Genomic DNA, 25038 nt, shown 5'->3' with positions numbered 1-25038 from the left:
TGGAGCTGATTCTGGGTCCCTCGGTGGTCTGTGATTGTTGTCTCGTGGCGCGGTGTCTTTTAAGGGGCCGTTCACATATCACATAGCACTCATAATGGAAAGGACGCGGTCGCGACGCGCATGCGAAAACAGGCACTGCATTGAGTTAAAAACATCTCAACTTTTCAGAATGCCGCAAGCGCACCGCGAGTCATGTGACAAGAATTAACCAATCAGTTTCATCCTTTCCCATAACAATGATGAAAGCTCAGCTAAGATAAAGGAACTGCTGATCATAGCTGTATATGGAATGCCATTTTTAAATAAATTTTTAGTGTTGCAAATCCATTTAACCTTTGCTGAAATTTCCACGTCTTCATGGAGATAGCACATTATGGTTGCTTAGTAACGGCAGCGCCGCAGCATAAATAGCTGCCCACTGCTCCGGGTGTGTGTTCACAGTGTGTGTGTGTGTTCACTGCTCTGTGTGTGTGCACTTCGGATGGGTTAAATGCAGAGCACGAATTCTGAGTATGGTTCACCATACTTGGCTGAATGTCACATCACTTCAGACATTGCAGGGGCGCAACTGACCGAGTGCTTTAGGCGTGATATGTGAACGGCCCCTCACGCGTGTTCGAAACCCGCGCCAACACAGATTTACTTTATTTTTTACTTTATCATTACGAGATGTAAACAGTGTGACGCGTCGATGTATTTCACGCACGTCGACGTATTTTTGTAGTTGCAGCACTAACTGGTACATTACATGTCACGCGCTGATGTCACGTGTCGTTATGGGATCTTTACAGCTTGTGTGTGAAAGCACGCACATATCCTGGGTAATCACTGGCAGTGTGAAAGTGCAAAATCTAGCAACCCGGGAACAATTTCCGGAACACTTTACCCGTGTATTTGCCGGAATGTCAGTGTGAAAGGGGCTAAAGATATCCATTCAACACCTATGTTGAATGAATGCTGACAAACAAATTTAAGGTGTTGACTTGGGGTATGGAGGTGGGGGGGGGCACACCTGCATGCCGATCTTACAGTAATCTTATTACTGTCATGCAGCATTTTTTATTTACTGAATGTGAAGCCAAACACTAATACTAATTAAGGAATTAGATTAATTTAAAGCCATTGCAAGGGCCTAAAGAGATTTGTAGGGAAAAAAAAGCACATTTCAATGTTTGTTTTTTTCGCCAAAGTTTGCATGTCTGTAACTCAAGTAGTATGAAAGAGATCTCAAGATGATTTTACATTCTGGGTTCTTTTACATTCTGGGATCTCAATGCAGGGTTTCAGCAGAATTTTTAAGCTCTATTTTAAGATCTTTTTATGACTTGCACAAATAAAATTAATACCATTTGAGCAGGATTGGGCAATGTCTATAGTATCATATTAAACTGTTAAAAGCATTCAGATACAAGTTTTCTCAAAAACAAAACGTTTTATAAAATGCTAAACTTTAAATTTCAGCCTTTAAACCATTTTTAAGAAAATGGATGAGTCAAAATTATTATTATATTAATTGTAAAAAAAATTATCTATAAAATATTATATCAAATTACTAATATAAATAAGGGCTATGCAATAGACAAAAAAAAATATCTCTCTACCATTTTTGGGAATTTTATCAATAGCGGTAATTAGATAATATTTTGCTATAGAGTGTGTTATTGTGCTGATATCTTATCTCTAATTGTGCTGACAGCTGGTTCCTGATTTCTTTGATATTCTTCATCTTTTGTGCGGTAAGTTCACAGCAATAATAGAAATGTAATTTCATATAGTTGAGATTGTTCCCAACCAAACAATGAAATAAATGGTGAAAAATCAAAATAAAAGTCATAAAATTGAGCACTGCCTTGGGGTTTAAAAAGTGTTTTGCTTCATACTTTGATGAAAGGGAGTCAATAAAAAAATACAAAATAAAAGCATGAGAGAATAATGTCCTGATCCTTGGTTTCAACAGAGTATAGATAACAATCAGTGCAACTACAACAACAAATCAAATACATCCAGCATTTGCCTCCCTTTCTCTCTGGTGTCAGTGTGCAGCTCAATGGTTCATAGCATCTTTGTAATGTGATTGGGTTCACCATTGAATCATAAATTGTAATAAAATACAGGTTTGTCTGTAATCCATCAGCTCTGCCATGGCATTTTCTAATCTAAACATTTTGTGTCTAGCTGTGATTCACTCTTTCTTCAAGACAATCCATGTTTTTTTTCTTTCCACCCACTCTATCTAACTCCTGGTCCCACCCTGTGGTGAAAAAACAGATCTTATGAATTCCAATGACAAAACAGACTGCAACCAGTCCTGCTCTGCACTCAAACACACAGGTAACACGTATAACTCCTTAAAAAACTGTGAGCCAGACAAACAATTGAGCAAGACAAATACATTATCAATGGCCAAGGAGCTATCACCAGTCTGGCTGTACTCCCCAAATGGAAGTTAATAAACCTTTAAGGATATGTAAAAATAAATTAATAAATAAATTATTTCTCTCCTGCTACTTCCATAATTCACAGCACCATCCGTTGCAGTACAGAAAACAACTCGTAAAACCAGTCAATCCCTCAGGAATAGCAACATAAACACTCTCACTCTGCCTGGCATTCTGACTTGCTGTGGTCTAAGAGCTACTGGTCTTTCTGTTTGCCCAAGCAGATGAAGTTGTCACTTTTAGTTCGAAAATCGATTGCACAATCAATCGGACCAACCAAAAAAGTTTCGAAAATGAAAATAGGGAATCGATTTTAACCAAATACGTACACTATTAATTTTAAAATAATTAAACAATTAAAAAATATAGATGTAACAAAACTCACAAACAAGCAGAAAAAGAAAATAAAGAATTCCCAAAGTGCAGTATGCCTTGCGAAAGCTAGACAGAAAATACCAGCAATATTATGCACCAGACCCAGTGACGTCGAAAGCGACCTCTTATGCTGCGTTCACACCAAATGCGAATAGAGCGCCTGGCGCGAATGATTTCAATGTTAAGTCAATGTAAAGACGCGTTCACATATATTTACATTCATATATGTTTATTTTTGCCCCAATCATCAGTTCTTCTAACTAAGTTCATCCTTACACAATACATATGCTTTTAAATCTATTACTCAGACCTTCTTCCTATTATAGCACAACCAATTGCTTTTACATGCGTTGTCTCAAAAAATAACAGTAAATTACAATCCAAAAAAGACACTGTGAAATATATATTTAACATGGTTTTTAGGAAATGTGGGTTTCTGACATCAAAACCCTCAAGCTCTAATAGTCACTCCTTTCAAGAAAAAGGGTGAGGGAAAAAAATGGGCAATTTATTTTCCAGAGGGCGGAAAATGGTCACATAAAACTAAATTACAAATATTTTTGGCACAAGAACCTTGAAAAACGTTATACAAGGACCTCAAGGGGAAAACTAAAATAACAAAACGTCTTCATGATACTACCTGCTTCATTTTTCTACTCAGCAGAAATGAAAACTGTACAATCGCAGCACGTCCTCTACAGTGTAAGATGACCGGGAACAATCAAAACTGCCATGGAGCTGAAAATTAAACCTTTTTGGAAGGAACTAAAACCAAGGCAAAGGACATTTGAAAAAAAGATGGAACTTATGCAAGCAAATATGGCTTCAGTCAGTTCAACTACTTTCAACTCTCTTTTTTCACTTATCCATTTTATTTATTTATTTTTACCCTGATGGCTTGAACGATCCTTAATCATCTCTAGCAGACCTGAGTACATAATCCTCTAATCCTCAATCTAATCCTCTCTGCTTCAACTTCCCAACAAGATGTGATTTATCGACGTATGCGTGTCCATGCTTAGCGTGTAATGCCTACTGTACATGTGCACACAACCAGAAACACAATGTCCCATTAGTCAGATTGTAGCTTGTGTGCTGATGTCTTCCAGATGTGCTGAAGGTATCCAGGGTCTGCTGAATGAAAGAATGGATGTTTGTGAACTAACTCCATGGGAACGACAGGACGATGTTCTCATACACTGGGGCTATGCCAGGGTGCTGGCTCACCTAGCTAGCTGGGGTGGCCTTGAGAAGACATTCAAAAACCTGACACTAGCATTAACAGGGATGAGTGAGAAACAGTGAACTCAAACTGTCCTTCAAAGTGGCAATGTTTTTCACAGCTCAACTGTACTGTACAACATTTACTATTGTTAAGATGCTTACAATATCAATATCTTTTTTTTTTTTTTTCTGAAGTGCATTTGTCTAAAGTGCCCCTATTATGCAATTTTGTCTTTTATGTAGTGTATAATGTAGCTGTATGTGAATGCAAACGATCTGCAAACGTTGTAAAGCTGAGAGTGCAGGATAAATAAAGTTATTTTCTCCTAAATGAAAGAAACTACTCTGAACATCAAAAACGAGTCATTAGTAATTAATATTCCACTTCTGTGATGGCTACGTATCACAGGTGAACACATTTGCATAAAATCCCCCCAAGGTTTATGTTGGCTGGCCGCAAAACAACTTGACCCTGCCCTCAAACACTGTAGTAGCTTGTTCATGTGGTTAACATGTCAATAAGAAACGGTCCTACGCTGTGTAAGTAAATTTGTTTTATCTTCACTTCTGAAAGATGAGGCTGCAAAGAATCAGATGGTTAAAATTAATTTTTTCCACTGTACCATAGCAGTACATCTTTTTTTGTTCCTGTCATTTTACTGACAACTTATTCTGCTTGCTCACTCAGTACCCTGTTTATTTAGACCAGCTGTCTCCACTGAATCACCAATACATTTTCTATCAAGCATTAAAATACAGAACGATTGCAATGGGTACATCATTTCTGACACTTTCTGTACGCCAGGGTTCCTCAATAGGTGGCCCATATGAAGGTAATTTAATGGCAAAAAGATTTGCATACGGAGGGTAAGATTTGTGGAAGTGTACATAAGACTGTAAGTATAAATTACATGCATGTACAAGAGTAACTTTGTAAAGGTGTAAATCACGTTTCAAGCTTAAAGGGGGGGGGGTGAAATGCTCGTTTTCACTCAATATCCTGTTAATCTTGAGTACCTATAGAGTAGTACTGCTCTTTGGTAGTACTACTCTTTGGTAATCTGTGCAGGGTTGTCTTGCCCTGGCAACCAAAAACACACTCCTTTTGTGACATTTCGCGACGCTCTCGCTCTGATCAGTGATTGTCTGTGCTCAGCCTCTCAGTGCTCTTCTATACGGGAGCGTGCGCTCTTCCGGCAGACCCGCCCTAGGACCCATATAAAGGAAATTCCGCTCCATCTAACGTCACACAGAGCCATACTCGAAAAAAACTTTCCGAAACTTGTGACAAACCGGAAGGAATATTTTTGGAACAGAAATACTCCTTCAAACGTACAACTTAATTTTTGAAACTTTGTCCATGTTTAGCATGGGAATCCAACTCTTTAAAGGGGGGGTGAAATGCTCGTTTTCACTCAATATCCTGTTAATCTTGAGTACCTATAGAGTAGTACTGCATCCTTCATAACTCCAAAAAGTCTTTATTTTTATTATATTTACAAGAGAAAGATAGTCTGTACCGATTTTTCCCGGAAAAACACGAGCGGCTGGAGGCGTGACGTGTGGGCGGAGCTAAAGAATCACGAGCGCCAGTAGGCTTTTGAGTTGAGAGCATGAGGAAGCTGTGACACAGATCCAGAGGCTGAAATTTAACAAGAGCAGCATCAGCACAGGCGGTATGCTATGTGGTATGTACTGAAACTGTATATATTTGCTTAGCGGTTTTGGAAAATGACTAAGTTCCACTTTATGTAGTCTTTTTTTTTTTTTTTTTTTTTTTAAACTGTACATGTGGAAAGTGCAGTTTGATGGCAACATCGCATGTCGTTTACTTGATGTGCTTACGCGCTGATAGCTAAGTTAACAACACAGAGATATTTGAAGCAGTTTTACTCACCGCCTGCGGTTCCAACAAACTATCGTGACCCTTTTCCGTTGGGACTGCATTATCCTTAAGAAATAAACGATGTGCAATCCGAAATGCAGGGAACAAACAAAAACACTTGCACAACTCTGTTGATGCTCTGTAAAAATAAACTCCATCCACTGGTCCCTTAATGCTGTTTCTCTTTTGGTAATCTGTGCAGGGTTGTCTTGCCCTGGCAACCAAAAACACACTTCTTTTGTGACTTTTCGCGACGCTCTCGCTCTGATCAGGCTGTGCTCAGCCTCTCTCTGCTCTGCTATACTGGAGCGCGCGCTCTTCCGGCAGAAGAGCGCGCACTTAGGACCCATATAAGGAAATTCCGCTCCATCTAACGTCACACAGAGCCATACTCGAAAAAAACTTTCCGAAACTTGTGACAAACCGGAAGAGGTTTTTTTGGAACAAAAATACTCCTTCAAACGTACAACTTAATTTTTGAAACTTTGTCCATGTTTAGCATGGGAATCCAACTCTTTAACAGTGTAAAAAACTCAGTATGCATGAAATAGCATTTCACCCCCCCTTTAACAGTGTAAAAAAAACTCAGTATGCATGAAATAGCATTTCACCCCTCCTTTAAGAAAAAATTATTTGCAGCATTTTACGGTTACTCATAAGCGCAATTCAAGTTTTGTGAAACTGCAGCTTCATGCTAAAACAAAATAAACATGATCTGCATTTTTTCTGACTTCCATTTTTCTGCGCATACACTTATGGCACACTGCTTTCATTAAAGATGGTCAAAAGCACTGCAAGCCTGTGAACAGTAATTTGCAAGCGAAAACAACTTTTTAAAGAACTGGAAAATGGATTGACTGCAAAGAAACCAACGTGTATGTGTAAAAAAAAACTGTTGCAAATGTCTAAATGATTTGTTGTGCATGTGTAGCAAAAAGTTCCCGAAATAAACCGATATGTACAGTTACGACTTTCTTTTTTCTGTGCTTACAATTTTGGCACGATTCTCTCACTAACTGAGTTTTGCAAGTGTGAGGGCGGGTCCACCACCTTCTTGTAGCCAATCAAATGAGCCTTTCGCGGACCCTCCATTTACTCGTATCCGATTGGTTCAATAAACACATCATATGGCAAAACATTCATCTTCTGGATCATTCTCGCTATATATATATATATATATATATATATATATATATATATATATATAGTGTTGTGACTGTTCGTGTTTGTGTCCACCCTTAGTAATTGTTATTAGAAAAATGGAATGTATACAGTATATGTATTATTAGTGCTCTTTCATTGTGTTCAGTATATTCCAATAAAAAAAAGAAAAAAAAAGAAAGCAACATTAACTTACATCATGTCTACACTGATGGTTAGTGACACATGATGTAGCCCAGCAGTTCTCAATTCCAGTGCACATATTTTGCATGTCTCGCTTAGTAAACACAACCGATTCAGATGACCAACTCAAGCTGTCAATGAACTGTGTTCCGATCATTATGATCCCTACATCGTGTTCATTGCTTCCTACTCCCTGAGCAGGGGTTTACCTCACTTCGGAACATGGACTGGAATTGGGAACTGTTGATGTATCCTATTGTAGTAATGTTGTCTCTGGTATTCTAGTCTGTTCCCATTTTCACTTCACTTTAACTTCACTTCCTGAGGCTATGCTAATGAAAAAATATGCTGTGTGCTTTGAAAGGAAATTCATTTTATAATTAAAATAGTTAAATTCAACGCAGCTCTAGAATTAATTTTTTTGGTATATTTGACGTTTGCATTCTATATGTTGTTTCTCAAACAAATTTGCTCTAAATTCATTTGCGGAATATAACTGGTTGTCAAAGAAAGCTAACTGCACAAAAATCCATCAACCATGACTACTTCACCCACGACTTCACCTCTGAACTGTAAAAGAACTTTCATCAGAGCTTAAATTGACAGGCACATGAGTAATGTTGCAGCAGTTCTTCTCCCGGGTTATGTAATTGTGTTACAAAGTGTGACATGACTCTGCCAGTTCTCCAGTTGAACCCCACCACCCTGTAACTTTCAAAGCCAAGACAAACCAATAGTGCTGTGTGCAATGTAGAAGTGAGAAGACAGACAATGAGCCAAGACCTGAATGTGAACTACAAGGCTGAATATCAAGTTTGATTCTTTTTAGGTAATGAATGAACTCCCTCGATACCATGAAGTATTGAAAACGTTCTTATCGTTCTGTACCGAATTTTGAAACCTAAAGGACTAATCTCGAATCTCGTGAGCGAATAAGCATGCAGCATGCTTGATGTGCTTAAATGAAGTGCTGGTGATTGGCTCTGGTGAGGCAGCAAGAAAAAAACACTAGTTTACACCAGTCACGCCCAGATAAGTAATTTCTACATGAGCCTGTAGTGCGTAATTGTCCAAACCACCATAGACGTAAGGCTACTTACACTGGTGCGTTTTCATTTTAAAATGAAAACTGTCCTCGTCTATACTGGCATTTCCACTGTGTTTCAGAAAAGAGCCCACACTACATCACTAAAAACGCATGTTACTGACCATTCCTGCACACAGTAGCATCATGCTACATAAGACAATTTATAAGATTTATACTAAGCTTTTACTCATGACTCAATTTAAACCACAATTGACTAATAATTTCCGATGACAATCTAATGTGTGTTTGGCCATGTAATGCTACTTAAATATGCTATTTGTAGCCTTTTATATCAAGCTAATCGCTATACCTGCTTAGCATTTCTCATGTAAACAATCATGTATTGTTCAAATATCATATACAGTCAATTAATTTTATGTTTATTATCTTTATATATTTCATCCGTAGAAATGTTTTCCTGGGTTTCTTCTGTACTAGTGTTGTCAAAAGACCCAGTACTTCGGTACCAAGTCGGTACTACTTAAAAATGAAAATGTTACGGTACCAGGTTTTTCTAAGTACCGGTGGAACGGAGTACCCAGTCAACCTGGTTTTTGATGCGCTATCTGAAGTGTGCACTGATGCGCTCTCTTTAAAGCACTGAGATGTGGCGACAAAAAAACAAGGAAACACACCAAACTAACAAAACACTTTAAAGAGAGACACCCATTCATGTAGATAATTTTCATTGTGTATACCATTCATTGATTTTTTTTTTTTTTTTTTGTGGCGGTCCACCACAATATCAAAACTGACAGCCACAAACAGATTTTCCAAAAGGCTTTAACTTTGTTGAATAAACATGAGCACTGCACGTGTCAAAGTAGAAACCCGGTTTGGGTGTTTTTATATCACATGTTTGATATCTTCCAACTGGATGGAATCATAGTCTAAAGCATAAAATTAGGAGTCTGTGACCATCATACACCACGCAATTTTCTATGGAATCTTATCAACTCAATTCCACAAACTGGCTCTGACTTTATAGTGTCAACTTCTCCAGACTGTAAAACAGCATAAAATCGGTGCAAAACTCCTGTAGTGTATTCCAGTCTTTATTCAAAACAAAAACGATCCTTTTCATCGCACCAGTGCATTGTAACACAGGCCAAGTTTCTTTGGACCAGTTCTCTACGAGATGTCTTGAATGATGGGAGTTTATGGTACCTTTACTGATTATTACATAAATGTGTGTTTGTCTCAGAAGAACTTCACAAAACAACCAAACAAAATGGATAATGTTTAAGGGGGTTTTCTTGCCATACTGTATAAAAGTGCACAGATGGTGTACATCTGTTTCAGCTGTTAAAATTTATTTTAATCCTTTAAAGTAACCATACTTGACAAGTTATATGGCTTGAGCAAGTTTTAAATGATCATAATGGTAGATTTTTCAAGGATTTATCTTATTTTATCTTCAGAATAAAGTATATTTGCATTTCCCTATAAATTCTTGTGTGTTAAATTAAAACTGCTTACTGTTTCCGAGAAAAAGGATTACACTTCTGAGACTGTCCTGACAGATGATGAGATGAAAGATGACAATAATGATTGAAAATGATGCATCAAGAGACAAAAGTCAGATTTAGAACGGAATCATTCCAAATAAACTTGACATGCCCAAGCAACAAGCCAAAGGTTTATTGCACACATGCATGTCTTTAAGATCTGATTAAAGGAGAAGATTACATGGAAACAAATGCAAGCTGTCTCTGTAGGGCCGAGATCTGAGGTAATACCATGCACAGGCGGTGAGGGAATCTGCTGACATGTTTTTTTAAGCATTTTTAAGGAACTTTAGGAACATTAGGTGCTGCCAGTTCTATAGTTAACTATGGCCACGTTCACACAGCAACAGAACACGGTTGTCATTCCTGTATTTTAACAGTTAATATGGTTACATACACACACAGTATGGATATGTACAGGCAACAGAAATGGACAAGTAGTCATCTGTAACATCATAGAGTGAAAGAGAGAGCCATTCTGCTGCACAAATGCGTGTCTACCGTTTTTTTTTTATTGGTGGCCTTTTGCAAATATCGGTATCGGCCAATAAGTTTATCTGCTTGGCCAAAATGTTCGAGGCGGGACGTTTATTTTGACGGTGCTGAGAGTGGCTCTCAGCGCCTGATTGAACACACAGTGCTCACATTCTCCCTCCAGTTCGCTGTCGTCATTTACAGTTCTGTCTAATACAGATAAAAGTCGGTCTAATACTCAGATAGAACAGTTAAACAAAGCAATTGATGTATACAAAAAAAAATTTAACAATTGCTTTTATATTATTAGTATTAGGCAAACATTATCATTAGGGCTGGACAAGTTAACGCATTATTATCGCGTTAATAGTACAGGAAAACAATCAGTTTTTAATTATACAGCTAGCTTGAAGGATCAGTTTCACACCAATCAAAACACTTAGCACAGAGAATCACTCCCAACATGTGAGGAGACTCCACAAGCTCAACACAGGTCATTACCAGAGGGAAAAAAGCCTTTGGTGGCTCACTCCCCACTGTTTGTGACAGCAACGCCCTTTCACTGCGCTAATCAAGGGAAAGTTCACAGGTCTGAGCCATAAGCACAGCATTACTGTCTACAATGACTAATGGATTCATTATAGTGGTATCTAGAAACAAGAGAACTCTACCATCACTGGACAATGTTCCAAGAATTAAGTTAGTTTGTTAGGGCAACAGCATTTGGAATTGAAGAGAAGAATAGAATTTCTAGGAGCTCAATCTGCCTTGATCAGTACTTGACCTTCTCTCTCATCTTGTTAATTTGCTATGTAAAGTTTGAAATGTCATTTAACAGTAAAAGTGTCAGTGTGGTTGTCTAGGCCACTGTTAATCGCATAAATCCAAGCAAACAATTCAAACAGACAACTGAAATGTTTCCATTTATATTCTAATGTTGTAATTTCTAGTAACATTGCGGGGTTCGACCCGGGACGAGCGCTGTGTGAACAAAAGCCAGATCCAATTCCGTGTCCAAGTGATGACGCGCGTTATCGCACGACTCTTTTACTGGCTGTTTTGAAGGAAGATCAACGTTCGCGACGAAAACACATGTGCAAACTGCAATGAAGCAGAGATCAGTTAGTTCCTCACTTTCCGCGCTGACGCCGAGATCGTTTGCTTGCTTCAGTGAAAGTATAACGTGCCTAGCGTTGTCGACTCGTACATTACACGTCATGCGCTGATGTCACGTGTCGTTACAGGATCTTCAAGGGTTGTGTGTGAAAGCACGCACATATCCCGGGTCATCACTGGCAGTGTGAAAGTGCAAAATCTAGTGACCAGGGAACAATTGCAGGAACACTTTACCCCTGTATTTGCCGGAATGACAGTGTGAAAGGGGCTAGAGGATCATCGAAGGAATCAGAAATGAGATGGCTTTGCAGCTCTGCCAGCTGAACCCCTGTAAACCTCACTTTTCTACACAATTTTAAATGGTGTTCTTGTATTCAAAATTAAGCTTGGTCCACTACTGCACACGTGCCACAATATTAATACGGGGCCAATTGTATCAATACTCGTATCGTCAAATCTCTGTGACGATACATCTTCGTATAGATGTATCGAACACAGCACTAGTAAAACCATATTACAGACTTTTCCTTAAGATCCTAAAGAATCATATCAATTTGTGGTAAATGGGCATCTAATGACCCCTTTAAGACATAGCCTCATGACAACAAGTAACTGAATACTTTTCAGTCAACACAGACAAAGTGTTGCTGTGGTTTTGTAAAGTGACACTTTACAAGCACTGGTGTAAACTACTGAAATTTAAGTAACAAGACAACAACCACGCAGCTGTGTGAATTGTCACTTTCCGGTGTTGTCCAACAGGAAAGCAAAGTGCAACTACTGATTGTCCTGTACAAATACCTTGTTTCCTTTTGACAAGGAAAAATTCTACTTACTCAATTGCTCTTTGCCCTTGTCACACTCACAACAAATATACTGAACCACTCCCCTCTCTAGTGACTGATAAAACAGCCAGAATGCTTTCCACTGCATTCAAACGGCTGTTTTTCGGACATATTCTTCTAGTACACACACAGGCTCCCGCTTGTAGCATTCCTTCTCCTCCTCTGACCTACCTCATGATATAGTTCCATTCTCCAGTAATCCAAGCCCTGCACATTGATATGTCCTCAGTTCAGCCTGTCAGTAACCACCAACATCATCTCACAATCAGAGAGCACCATTATGAACAAAAACAATGCATGTTTCACTGTTTTCTATTCATTTACCATGTTGCGGCTGGTGTGTTTAATAAGTTCCAGTTTATTGATCATATTCAACAATATGGTCTGTGGTACTGAAGCTGTGCCATAAAATTTCAGGGCTCATAAATGGATCTGTAATTTCTTGTCATTTATGACCGCATAGTGCAGTGACATGTACATCATAAAACCTGCCATTCGCCACTGATTTCATGTCTAATTTGCACATCTGAGAAAGGACTGAGAGAGGAAACAACATCTGATACACAGGAAATAATTGAATAAATAATAAAAATCACAGAAAAGTAATTTGATCCTCATGTGAAGAGCTTATTTACCTCCCCTTTGTAGGCACACTCAGTGTACCACTGCCGTGCAGCAGACACAACTCCATGACAACTAGAGATTAAATCAGTCAGTCATTTACTATTGAAAGTAGTACAGAAGCTGTGTATAATCATGCATTCATTATTCATTCAACCATGGTGAAGACGAGTTTAACTTCTTCACAAAATGTTATTTTATTAGAGTGCACAAGCATATTGATGGCCTCAAAATTAATGGAGCCTAAAGACCATAAAACACCAATTTCATGGAGTCTTTAAATGATCCAATTCATTTGAGCAGAGACCAACAAACACCTCGAAAATAAAAGCTGAGCACAGCAGAGTGAGATGAACTGAAACACCACTGCTGTGTGACTAACTGCATGCAGCGGAGGGACAATGATCTTACTTTCTTCTGGGAGTCAGCATCTTCCTGCATTACCCAGCCCCAAAGTTCTTCCTATAAGGATAACAATTTAACAATACTTATAAAATCAATGCTAGCAGTTTTTGGCCATGTCACTTTTTTTTCTTCTAGTAAATACACGATGAATGAGTTTACACTGAACACAAACATGATTTGTTTGTCAAATGAAATATTTAGGACTGAATGCAGTGTCATTTATATGTCAAGTGATAAAATGGGATCTATTTGTTCGGTGCAGTCAATATCTGATGCAGCTTCACTGGTTTCCATAGCAATACTGAGTCTCATAATTACCCTGAGAAGTGTGGAATCAGAGTGGGGAGAAAACTCACAAGACAAACACTCTTGATCGGATGGCCGTGACCTGCTAAATAATAGTTCTGCATAATGAGTTGACTAGTGACAACATCTTTTCCTTTTGCTTCACTGTGGCTCTAAATGAAGCCCTTCACTTACGCATTAAGTACACAGAAGCAATTCCCAAGTTACCGATTCACCCTATAACAAAGGCTAAGAGTTAAATGATAATCTAAATGCTCTCTAATGACCTAAGAGAGAAGTATTCAAGACTATGCAGGGCTCCTAACTATTTTTACTAGGAGCACTGTAGCCCCTGATTGCAAATGTTTATGCACACAAGCAGAACATTTTGGGGCACACCTTAAATCAGCCTGCAATGCAAAATTGGTTACATAGTCAGGGGCGGACTTTACCATTAGGCAAAGGTCGGCAATTGCCTTGGGCCCCGAGCTACCTAGGGGCCCCCAAAATGCCCCATTAACTTGCTTAAAGATTTTTTTTAAATATATATTTCTAAAACTCCATTTGCCCCCCACCTCACTACATTGGACTATTCCATTATTTCACTTACTGCGCATCTGCGAAAGTGACAAGGCTGTAATGCGCCCAAAAACTGATGAAGAAGAAGTGATTGACAGTGATAGACAGAGTGTACAGAGAGAGAGTGTTGACAGTAAAAATGAAGCGAAGCTACCTAAGCGGTGCTGAAAAAAGGAAGAAACAGGAGGAAAGCAAAAAGTTTTGAGTAATGAGTACTAGCAGTCACTAGCCGCATTTCCACTGTCGGCCCAGTGCGAGCCAGGGCTTAAGAGAGGCCGTTTGTTTGCATGCTTTGTTATATATTCAAATTCAAAAGCATCGATGTTTTAACTATAGAATTGATTTAATTTATCAGGACTCAAAATTAATCACACATAAATACACTTATTTCTATTTTATTTATTTATTTTTAACGCTTATGCAAATAGCCTGCTTATTCAGTCGAGTCTGTTTCTGTTTATTAGCCACAGTATAGCCGTCACATTTAGAATGAATGATAATATCTCTATTTTTATAAAAGCTCCCGAACAAAAAAACATTATTAGGCTATATTCTTTTATGATAGGCAACGTGAGATAAACTCTCGAGACGAGGCTTGTGAAAGATAATATAAGTTACTTAATACACGATTGTGATAGAGAATAAGAAGCTGACGTCTGATTTCTTCAAGCGGTCATATTTTACCATGTTTACTACTATGGAAATATGTTTAGCGTGCATATCTTTTTCATCGCTTATAAATATTTCTGCCTTGTATGGTGATTATCCACATTGGATCAAGTTATTTCAAACACTCGCTGCTGACTGAAAGAGAGTTTTGAGCTCAACTTATTTAAAAAAAAAGTGTTTAATGCTGGTGTTAAAGCTGTTATCTTTCTGAAATGATCCTCGCACAGACTCGCTATTTTTATAAAAGCTCCCGAACAAAAATCATTATTATATTTTGATGATATGCAACGTGGAGCTAAACTCTTGAAACGAGACGACAGATAAAATGTTACTTAATAAATACACAATTGTGATAGAGAATAAGAAGCTGACGTCTGATTTCTCCAAGCGGTCATATTTAACATGTTTACTGTGTAACGTTAATGTTTAGCGTGCATAGTCTTTTACATCGCTTATAAATATTTCTGCCTTGTTTAGTGATTATAATCCACATCAAATCAAGTTATTTCAAACACTTGCTGCTAACTAAGAGTGAGTTTTGAGCTCAACTTATTTTAAAACGTCGTTAATGCTGCTGTTAAAGCTGTTATCTTTCTGAAATTATCCGCGCTGACGCTCTCTAGACACAGAGAAACTCCGCCTTTGTTCATAACTCCTCCTCTACCCCCAGCTGGCCCGCTTTGGCCCAAGGTTTTCGTCGGGCCAAAAAACCCTGGCCGTTGGCCCCGAGGAAGCCCCGGCGAGGCACGATCAAGCCCCGGAAGTGACAGTGGAAACGCGACTGGCCCTGGCACGCACTAGCACGCCGGTCTTTGCTTGGTAGTGGAAACACAGCTATTCTGACCAATGTGTTACACTTTAACTTGAAGATGACCAAGCACTCTGGCCAAAACATCTCACTGACAAAGAACGGTGCTTAATCGTGCAGAGAGGCCCAGTTAAGAGCAAGGATAGAATTTATCCTTTTTATTTTTCTTCTTTTCTTCTTATAGATACAACTCCAGATGTCTATACATCATTGCTGTGTGAAGACTGCTGAAGAGAAGTAACAAGTAGGGCTTTTTTTTTTTTAAATAAGGATTGACAAAAGGAGGGAAACAAGAGATGCAGAGGGCCCCATGTCTGTGTTTGCCTTGGGCCCCAAAATGTCTAAATCCGCCCCTGTACATAGTTTCCCCATTTTAACTACATTACGGACTAAAGTTTTGATAATTTATAGACTCAGGGGTAGAGGTTGACTGATTTATCAGTTTTGCCGGGTAATCGGCACCGATAGTTGATTGCTGGAACAATCAGTTATCGGCAAAAATCCATTCCAATAGTTTTTCCGCGTTCTGTCCGTTGCTGGAGCGGCTGACAGTTTCCCAGGTCGTGTCCGTTGCTGGAGCGGCTGATGCCGTGTTCACACCAAACGCGAATAGAGCATCAAATCCGCATCTGCTGCATCTAGTTTGCTGCTTGAACATTTTGAGATCATTCGCACATAAAATTTGCTTCATTTATAAATCCGAACTGGACGGTTTTTGGACTTTTTTCGGCCGATTTTTCCCGGAAGTGCGCCTGCGTGCACATACTACATTGTAATCATTTGCTATGTCATTTGTATGGAAGTATTTTGAAATCTGTGCGCAGGACACAGTTAGCCGCTCAGCACTGGAAGTGCAGAACTACACGTCTGAGGCACAGATAGCAGGAAGCGATCAGCCGTTGGTGTACTGGCACACAAATAAGAGTCCCTTTCATACAGTGCTAGCGTACTGTATGATCTGTCCGCGCCCTGCACCAAGTAGACCGTGAAGAGATGTTCAGCTAAACTTCTCACGTGTTGGATGAGAAACTAAACGGAGTTAAAGCTGCGGTAGGTAACTTTTGACGCTCTAGCGGTTAATAAACAGAACTGCTTGCGTCTTGCGGAAGAACATCGTAGCCGGAACTACTTCTCTCTGTTTACGTCTATGAAGAATCACAAAGGTACTGGGTTACTCCGCCGCGGTACCCCCGAATCTAAAATAGTCCGAATATAAACACTTATTATAGGTGCACCCTAGTGATTCAGGACAAGCCAAAAACACGGTTTGGAAAATGGATTCATGGTGTACTCGCTTATTATATAAATTTTTCTACATTTTGAACACAAACAAAGTTACGGACCGCAGCTCTGATTGGTTATTTTTTACAGGGAGCGCATGACTTTCTGCAAATGGCAATAGGAGCACTGGGAGGAGCCAGAGGAGCTTGATTTTTTCACAGATTATCTGTCTCATATTCTACTGTCAGGACATAATGACAAGTTTAACAAATATGTAAAAAATATATTTTTACAAAAGTTACCTACTGCAGCTTTAACTGTGACAAAACTGAAATGCTTTTTTTTTTTTTTTTTTTGTAAATTAGAACTTTACAAATTGTAAATTGTAAATTAGCATACATGTTTGAGAAGCCAGAAGTTAACATTAGGATGATTATTTTTATTTTACCTTAAAATTACACCTGCTGTAGCACACTGAAAACAAGTGTTTCATTCATCCAGTCTCACTGGTAAAGACCTTTTTTAATTTAAAACCAAATTTAAAAACTAAAATGCTGAATGCGGATTAAGAAACATCTTATTGAATGTGTGTTGATTGTGGTGTTTGGACTGTAGAACTATGCAGTTATTTCACATGGTTAAGGTTAATCTTTTAATTTAAGGCCAGTTTTATGTAGTTTCAACCCAATTCAAAAACAAAAGCTAAATACTGATGTATGTACCATCTATGTTTGTATTGAATGTAGGCTACTTACTGTGCAGTTACTTCCATTATTTCAGATGGTTGCGGTTAACTCGGGCAGCAGACGCGAATTCGCGTCAAACACAAATGCACATCAAATCATTCGCGCCAGACGCTCTATTCGCATTTGGTGTGAACGCAGCATGAGAAGGCTCTGTTTTCATTATACAGTGCGAGAGCAGCCTCTAGTGGTGAAAATCACTGACAGCATGTGCTGTTTGTTTAGACAATTGACGCTGAACAGAGCGAAAAACTTCTGACAGAAAATACTGCCTCGCCTCAGAGCGCCATTCACATAGTTTAACATTAAATTACATTATATTCGCCCCGAATCGTTGTCGCAGAATCCATTCATAAAAACAGAATTCACAGTTTAGAGCGTGTGACGCTCGCGGTGATTTCAGCGTCTGACATCTCACTAAATGAGGACGAAAACACATTAACAACATCTCCAGAAGTATTAAAAACAAAGATAATTTAATCTTAAAAATACTATTGTTTTGAATTAACAAATTATATATTCTACTCTCAATAACTGTTCCATTATTCTTTTATAGTGGCCTTTTATATTGAACTGGTCGACAACTTAAGCGATTTTCAAAGCAATGCTCTTTGAGTGATTTAGTTGCAAATTGAACAAAAGTTTGTTTTTCAAGGCACTTTGTGACTTCTTACTTCACACACATGAAAAGTGCAAAACTTTGACTAAATTTGATTTCTTGATGATTTAATATTTTATAATAGTGATTTTATAATATCAAAATATAAAGCAAAAAAGTGGACATGAACGACTAATAACTGCTCCACTGCTGTTATCTACTGGTTATAGTGGTAATTTGATGGCTTTTTTATTTTATTTTAAATAAGTGTGTTTACTAGGGCTTGTCAAAAAAATTTTTTTTTGATTAATAGATTTTTGGAATTATGTAGATTTAATATTGAGTCTCAAAAGTCACAAATCGATATTTTCCGGTATTTCAGCAAACATTTAAAAGATCTGATTAATTTGAATCTTTTCAATAGTCTTCTCCACTAGATGTAACCCTCTTATTTACCTTACGCAAAGAGGAGACTGATGACAAGAACAAAGCAATAAGCGCAATTTGCAATGCTCAGGTAAAATTCTATAGTAATACTAAAATTCTCCAGAAGCATTTGATATCACAAATGCGCCATCATTTCCGCAATGAATGAATTAATGAATGAATGGCGCAACGCACGGTTTTATTTAAACAAGCACGGCCGAAACTCATGATTTTTAGCCTCTGTCATCTCACTATGATTATATGAATACACAAAATCTCCAGCTTCTCTGGGAGTCACTTCATTATCATTTTATTGTTTAATTTGACGAAACTACCGCCATATCACATACGCAGCGGCTGCAAGTTCCTCACGGCAACCCGTCAAAATAGGTTTAGTTTCATGTGAAGAAACTGTCAAAATATATTACTATTTAGCAGTCTTAAGACTCATTGTAACAACAATGCTATACTACTACTACTAATAATAATAATAATAATAATAATAAATATGAATAAATCTTTATTTTTAAAAGGAATAATCACATTTTTTATCTTTTTAATTTTAACAGTAAACCTCTGTTGTGCAGCACTTTGTTTGCCAAAAAATAAAAGGGTTTTCCATTTTATTAGGATCAGTTAAATCGTTTTATGCCTTCATCTGTTTACCAGAAAAAAATGTTAAGAATGTTTTATATGTCCCTATTATTGTTTAAAAAAGGACCCTATACAAAAAAAGGGTTTAAAGCCATGTGGCTCTTAATTTATTTTTATAAATTCATGATTTGTAAACTGATGTTTACGGTACACATAGCATTTGTATTAAAAACTATATTCACTGAATGAAATAAAAAATGTAAAACAAGAATCGAATAGAGACATCTGGATCGATTCCTAGCCCTGTGTTTACCACACAGTATATTTTGGTCATCCCATTAAAAACAACATTTAAATTTGATCATTTTTAGAGCGTGGAAAAATTAAGTGCTGGAAAAATTTGTGTGAAATACTTGAAAGTCATTGAAAAGTGCTTAAATTTCTTTCCTTAAAAGGTTGTACAAACCCTGAAATGAAAAATGTAATAACATTTGACTCGTTCTGCCACAACACCATGGTATAGTTATCATTACTACTTGTGGTTTTCTACATCAGCGCTGTTTGATTGGTTTACAACCAAATTCCGTGCAAAATTTGAATACTTCTCACTAGATCTTCCAGCAATCTTTTTCATTCTGAGGTGAATTCAAACACTTCTCACTGCATCTCGCAGTGCCGTGCTGTAGGGTTTCACGGAATTACACTGGTTCCCGACACCCCGAGTAAAGCTGCTCGGGCTGGTTTGCCTGCTCTGTGCTCAATTGTTGGTGAGAGCTGATAACCAGTCACGCTGACCAGCTCAAATGAATACCGCTGTTTCTTCATGCTTCTATTTAGTTTGCCGTTTGATGTTTCTCATATGCAACAGAAATGGCAGCGCATATGAGTTGGGCAACCCGGTGGTCACGCCAGTTCAATAGCTTATAAAACTTTGTTGCACCGGCAGAAAAAATGGTTGAAGTCTAGAGCCCTGCTATGTCATCTGAGGGCAGTATGTATAACTTCAAATGATAAGCAGACTGCTTAAAAACACTGAACTAATTGGTGGACATATCTGGCACATCCTCTATTTATGCTGATGCGACAGCAAGTAGACAGAAAGCTGTCAACAACAATGTAAAAAGGGTCACAGTACAAGCTAGCTTTTTTTTGCCCCTCATTTCAGTGAAAGTGTTAAGCTTACATGCAAAAAGGGAATTAGTCTTCAGTAACATCAACAACATGTTGTAACCCATTTTCCATTATCTAACTGGTTATGGTATGTTAGTTAATCTCTCAAATGATCAAAAATAAGTATGTAAGTAAATTCAAGGATGAAAAGCTGATTTGGGTTGGGAGTTGCTTATATAACTGCTTTTTTGCACCAATCCAAGCCATCTGTGGAAACCAAAAATGGTTATTCTATGACATAATTGCCCAAAAAAAAAAAAATAATAATAATAATAATAAATATATATATATATATATATATATATATATATATATATATATATATATATATATATATATATATATATATATTAAATTATTTTTTATTATTAAAGAAAATACATATACACATGTTTACTATATACATCATGTCTTGAAAGTTACAGCCTAAACCACTCGCACTTTTAAACAAAAAGTCATGCAACACTGCTTGTTTAAAAAAAAAAAAAAAAAAAAAAAGTATTTTACTTTTACAGAAATTGCAGAAAAATAATAAGAAAAGAAAAAGACTCTGCAGTCTGAGTCAGCCTGCCAACTGGGTCAGGTTAGAAAGAAACCTGATCACTCACCTGAACAGCACCACTTGATGATCTATCTCATCAATTTAATAAAACTGAATAACATTAACTGAATCATAACAGTCACAAGAAAGTTAAGTTGACTTCCTCAAGTTATTTCAATTTGACTGGGGTGACAAAAACGTGCCAAAGTACCACAAGGTTTTTTTTTCCCCCACATGAACAAAGCTAATAATACCCAATACAAACACACACAAAACCCTGTGTGCACTCTTGATGTCCTGGGGTGTGTATTTTTTTTTCAGTCTGGATTATTATTGCAAATAAAACAAACCAGTCTTACAAAATGTGATCAAAATAAAGAACGTAGGGAGTACTAAACACAAACAAGCAAAAAAAAAAAAAAAAAGCCTTATTGCTTTAGATGACTCTGCCTTCACATTATCATTTGATAAGAAGAAATGCTCAATGTCATAATGTGCTTGATCTATAAGCACTGATTTATTATACATGGGCTGCATCCATGCACTGCGAAAGTTCTGCAGTATCAAGTTCTGTATTTATATTGTGTGATGTTTACCTTGCATATTAATATAAACATGCAAAGTATCAGTGTTAAAACGGATCAACTTTCCAGTGAAAGACCACTCACCTCGTCTTTTCCTTCAGTGCTGCTCTCCTGCTGCTCAGAGGTGCAGAGTTTCCTATTGTTTTTGCTCTCAGTCCTCTTCATTCTGATAGATGGGGGTTGAGTTATACTCTACAACAGTAATATATCGGTTTTAGAATCCGGTGGTCAGTGCATTTAGATGGTGAAACAAGCTTTGCTCTGATACATGGTGATCAACCCTCTCCTCAACTTCGTTAAACAAGCACACAGGCAGAATCATTTGTGGTTCGACACTGTGGCTTTTGTGTTGTTCTCTCGAACTTAAGTTACAACTCGAGTTACCATGACAGCCCGTCAGTTATCAGTCTGTTTTGACTTTAGTTTTACACGAACTGTGTGGTTTTAGCGCGGCAAATCAACCGGCGGAACTCGCTAGCTCGCTAGCTGTTTGCTGATAAAGTTTGACAACATCCGCAAAGTACAATGTGTAAAATACTCGCCGGGCTCTTAACTGTCAATGTGAGATTATAAGGACAGGTCACCATTACGCTGAATAGCGCGGTGTTTCCAACGTGTTTGCCGCAGTTTCAAGTCAGACAGCGGATTTTCTCTTCTCTGTAAACTAATACTTTAGCTTTGCGGAGTTTTCTGAGCCATAACAAAATCAAAAACGCGATTTTCTTCATCCAGTCAACCGCCTGACTGACGAGATACTTCGCCGCGGCGTCACAACACAGCGCGAGCTCAACTGTCCATCATGTCTCGTGAGTCAGGTCTCAAACGCAAACGCGAGCTGTGCTTTGACACAGATCATCATGCGGGGGCAAAGCTCCGCTTTTCTCCTCCAATCTCACTCTTCTTCAAACGTCAACCCGGCCGGTGAGGGAAACCTCTCGGTGGCGAAAATAACTACTAATCAGAGCCGGTCCATGTCGTTGGTTTTCTTTTGGGAGGAAATCTAACTAATTTCCTTAAGATTGGATCAAGAGAATGACCGTTGGTACGAGCCTAATGTGCTGTGAGTTCAGTCTGTATGAGCAAAGTCGGTATGTCTTGCATATTCACTGGAGGGCTGTTCTGGAAACGTTGTTTCCTCCAATGGTTAGAAGGGGCAATTAAAAAGAGCCGTTTTGGTTGAACTTTGCCTTTGCTGCCATCTGCAGACGAAAGTAATGTTTACAACAATTACTGTATTTTCCTTCTGCACAATCATTGTAGGTTGAACGATGGAACAGTACAAGATAAACAAATGAACTGAGATATACTGAGAACAAAAGAAGGCTCAGTAAATCAAAAGGTCTTCATTCTTTAATTCTCATTATTTCTTTTTTAATTTAATGATACCCACTGACAAATTCTTCATCTTTGTTATTGAATGTGGTTGTGAAATGAGATGACGAGGAAGGATTTGCAAGTTAATGTAGGGATCACTGAATTCTGAATTGTTGAACAGATTAAGCATCAATTTTTTAAGCCATAAAATATATATGTTTTTGGTTTATGTCAGAAAAGTTATGTAGGAGGGCATAGCATGAAAAAAATAGCATGAAGGATACAATACATTTGGAATAGCATGTAGCAAAATAGTCTATACATTTTGGTGGATATTACTTTAAAGTGTAGTTTCGTAAAATGTATTAATTGCCATCAAGTTATGTAGCATAAAAAGCAAAAGCATTAAAAATGAAAACTCTCAGAAGCATATTCAAGATATTACACAGAATTTATGTTTTTTATTTTTAAAGAGATCAAGACAACAAAGAGAAATAATCAGAGAAACTTTGAGAACTGAAAGTTTACTTGTTAAATACAATACAGATTTTAATTTCAAACCTTTCAATCTTTAAGTATGGAGTTCTACATTTTTTTATTTTACTTCAAACAATCTAACTGAAACAGTATGTAAATTAATATTAAAAGTGAGGGAAAACCATTTGAATTTGAATTCACTACTGTAGTATAATATCTGTATGGAGTGGACAATAATCAGACAAAAATAAACAGGAAACTAAATTTATATTTTATAAAAAGTAAGAGAAAATAACCAGAATCACCTTTAAACATGAAGAATATGGTAGAACTTTATGAGTGACGACGCTTTTAACTTATTTAATATTAATGGCTTGACAATTCAAATGTGCATTTTCAGAGAAATATTTATTCTCAGGATAATACTGATTAATGACAATAGTGCCCATTAAAGAGAAAAGGGCTACAACTGTGAGGATAGTCCTCAGTGCTTTAATAATAATGGGATATGTGGGCAGGTGGGACAGGTCATAATGCAATGCTATCCTGAGCCGCATTATCACAATCACAGAAGACTGTGTAATGTCATGGCAAAAGAGTAGTGATGTCCAAGCAGTCAGAGAGGGAACCACACTGTTGGCTAAATTGAGCCAGTCAGGTTTTGCTGGACTCCCGACAGGCAAGGCGAAACCCCAGCGTACCCCACTAACAAAAGAAAACAATAGATGCTCCATATGCAACTTGAGCAAATTCAACTTTAGGAAGGTATAATGTGACCGCAATAAGTAGAGGAGCGGATACAAAAGGTATGAGACCAGATAATCCGATATAGGGGGCAGGCTTTGGAGCTTTCTTCAGGTCTCTCATGTCATAACAAACCAAATCAAGTTCTCTTGGTGGACTCTCATCCTGAGGACGTTTCTTCAGTCTATGTGCAGACCAGTGAAATGACTGGGCTCCCAGAACAGAACCAGCAACATGTCTTGGGGGTGTTGAAGAGAGAGTGGGCCGCTGCTGGACACCTGCAGGAGGCCACTTCACTGTCTACCCTGTTTTTAGGGAGGAAAGAAAACAATTATTGAGAATTCCCATAAACAAGGGGAAATGCATCACGTGTTAGGGGTGTATTGCCATTAGGTAACAGATAGTATTGTTATTTATAAGGGGGAAAACGGTCTAATAAAATAGAAACTGCAAGAAAAACCTGATGGGTTAAACGTTTTCACTCACCCCAAAGTTACGAAGAATGTTAAGTTCGATTATACTTGTCAACATTTTACCTAAGTTACAATTCAAATCATTAAAAAAAAACTTTAACCGTTCGTTTGAGGACAGTCGCTGCAGTGCTGTCTAAATCAGATCCGTTTAAAGTTAAGCCGCTGAACTGAATTAAATTACACTGAATTTTATAAAGCTAACATGCTAACTGTGCACCCAGCACAAGCAGTGCTTATCTGTTACAAACAGATTCGAAAAAAATTAAGAAAACATACCTTGATGTCATATCATAATGTCGAAAAAAAAAAACAGGAGCTCTTATTAGTAAGCAGCGGTAAGCAGAAGGTCATTACATTTGGCAATGTAAAGCCAGACACATCATAACATGAAAACGTCCCGAAAGTTTTTATAAAAGTCCTACGGAAGTGTCCAGGGTCATGTATTTAAAACCAAATTATATGCAATTTAGCATACTGTAATTACTGATTA

At 37.8% G+C, this 25038-nt stretch overlaps 2 protein-coding genes across 2 annotated transcripts in view; both read right to left on the bottom strand.

The window, feature by feature from the left end:
- mast2 (microtubule associated serine/threonine kinase 2) overlaps positions 1–22715 on the bottom strand; it is a 126914-nt gene extending 104199 nt beyond the window's left edge. The window contains exon 1 of the mRNA XM_026213529.1: positions 21625–22715. Within this exon, the coding sequence (XP_026069314.1) occupies positions 21625–21705 (81 nt within the window). The 5' untranslated portion in view covers positions 21706–22715. The remainder of the gene's footprint in view (positions 1–21624) is intronic.
- A 930-nt stretch (positions 22716–23645) lies between these two features.
- On the bottom strand, positions 23646–24952 carry tmem69 (transmembrane protein 69). The gene is given in 3 exon segments (XM_026213528.1): positions 23646–24047; positions 24049–24380; positions 24562–24952. Coding segments are annotated over 2 exon segments (510 nt in total). The 5' UTR covers positions 24199–24380; positions 24562–24952; the 3' UTR covers positions 23646–23687.
- Between the last annotated feature and the right edge of the window lie 86 nt (positions 24953–25038).

This window comes from Carassius auratus, chromosome 31, assembly GCF_003368295.1.
Source record: "Carassius auratus strain Wakin chromosome 31, ASM336829v1, whole genome shotgun sequence".
NCBI lineage: Eukaryota > Metazoa > Chordata > Actinopteri > Cypriniformes > Cyprinidae > Carassius > Carassius auratus.
This window is presented reverse-complemented; position numbering and strand designations above follow the sequence as displayed.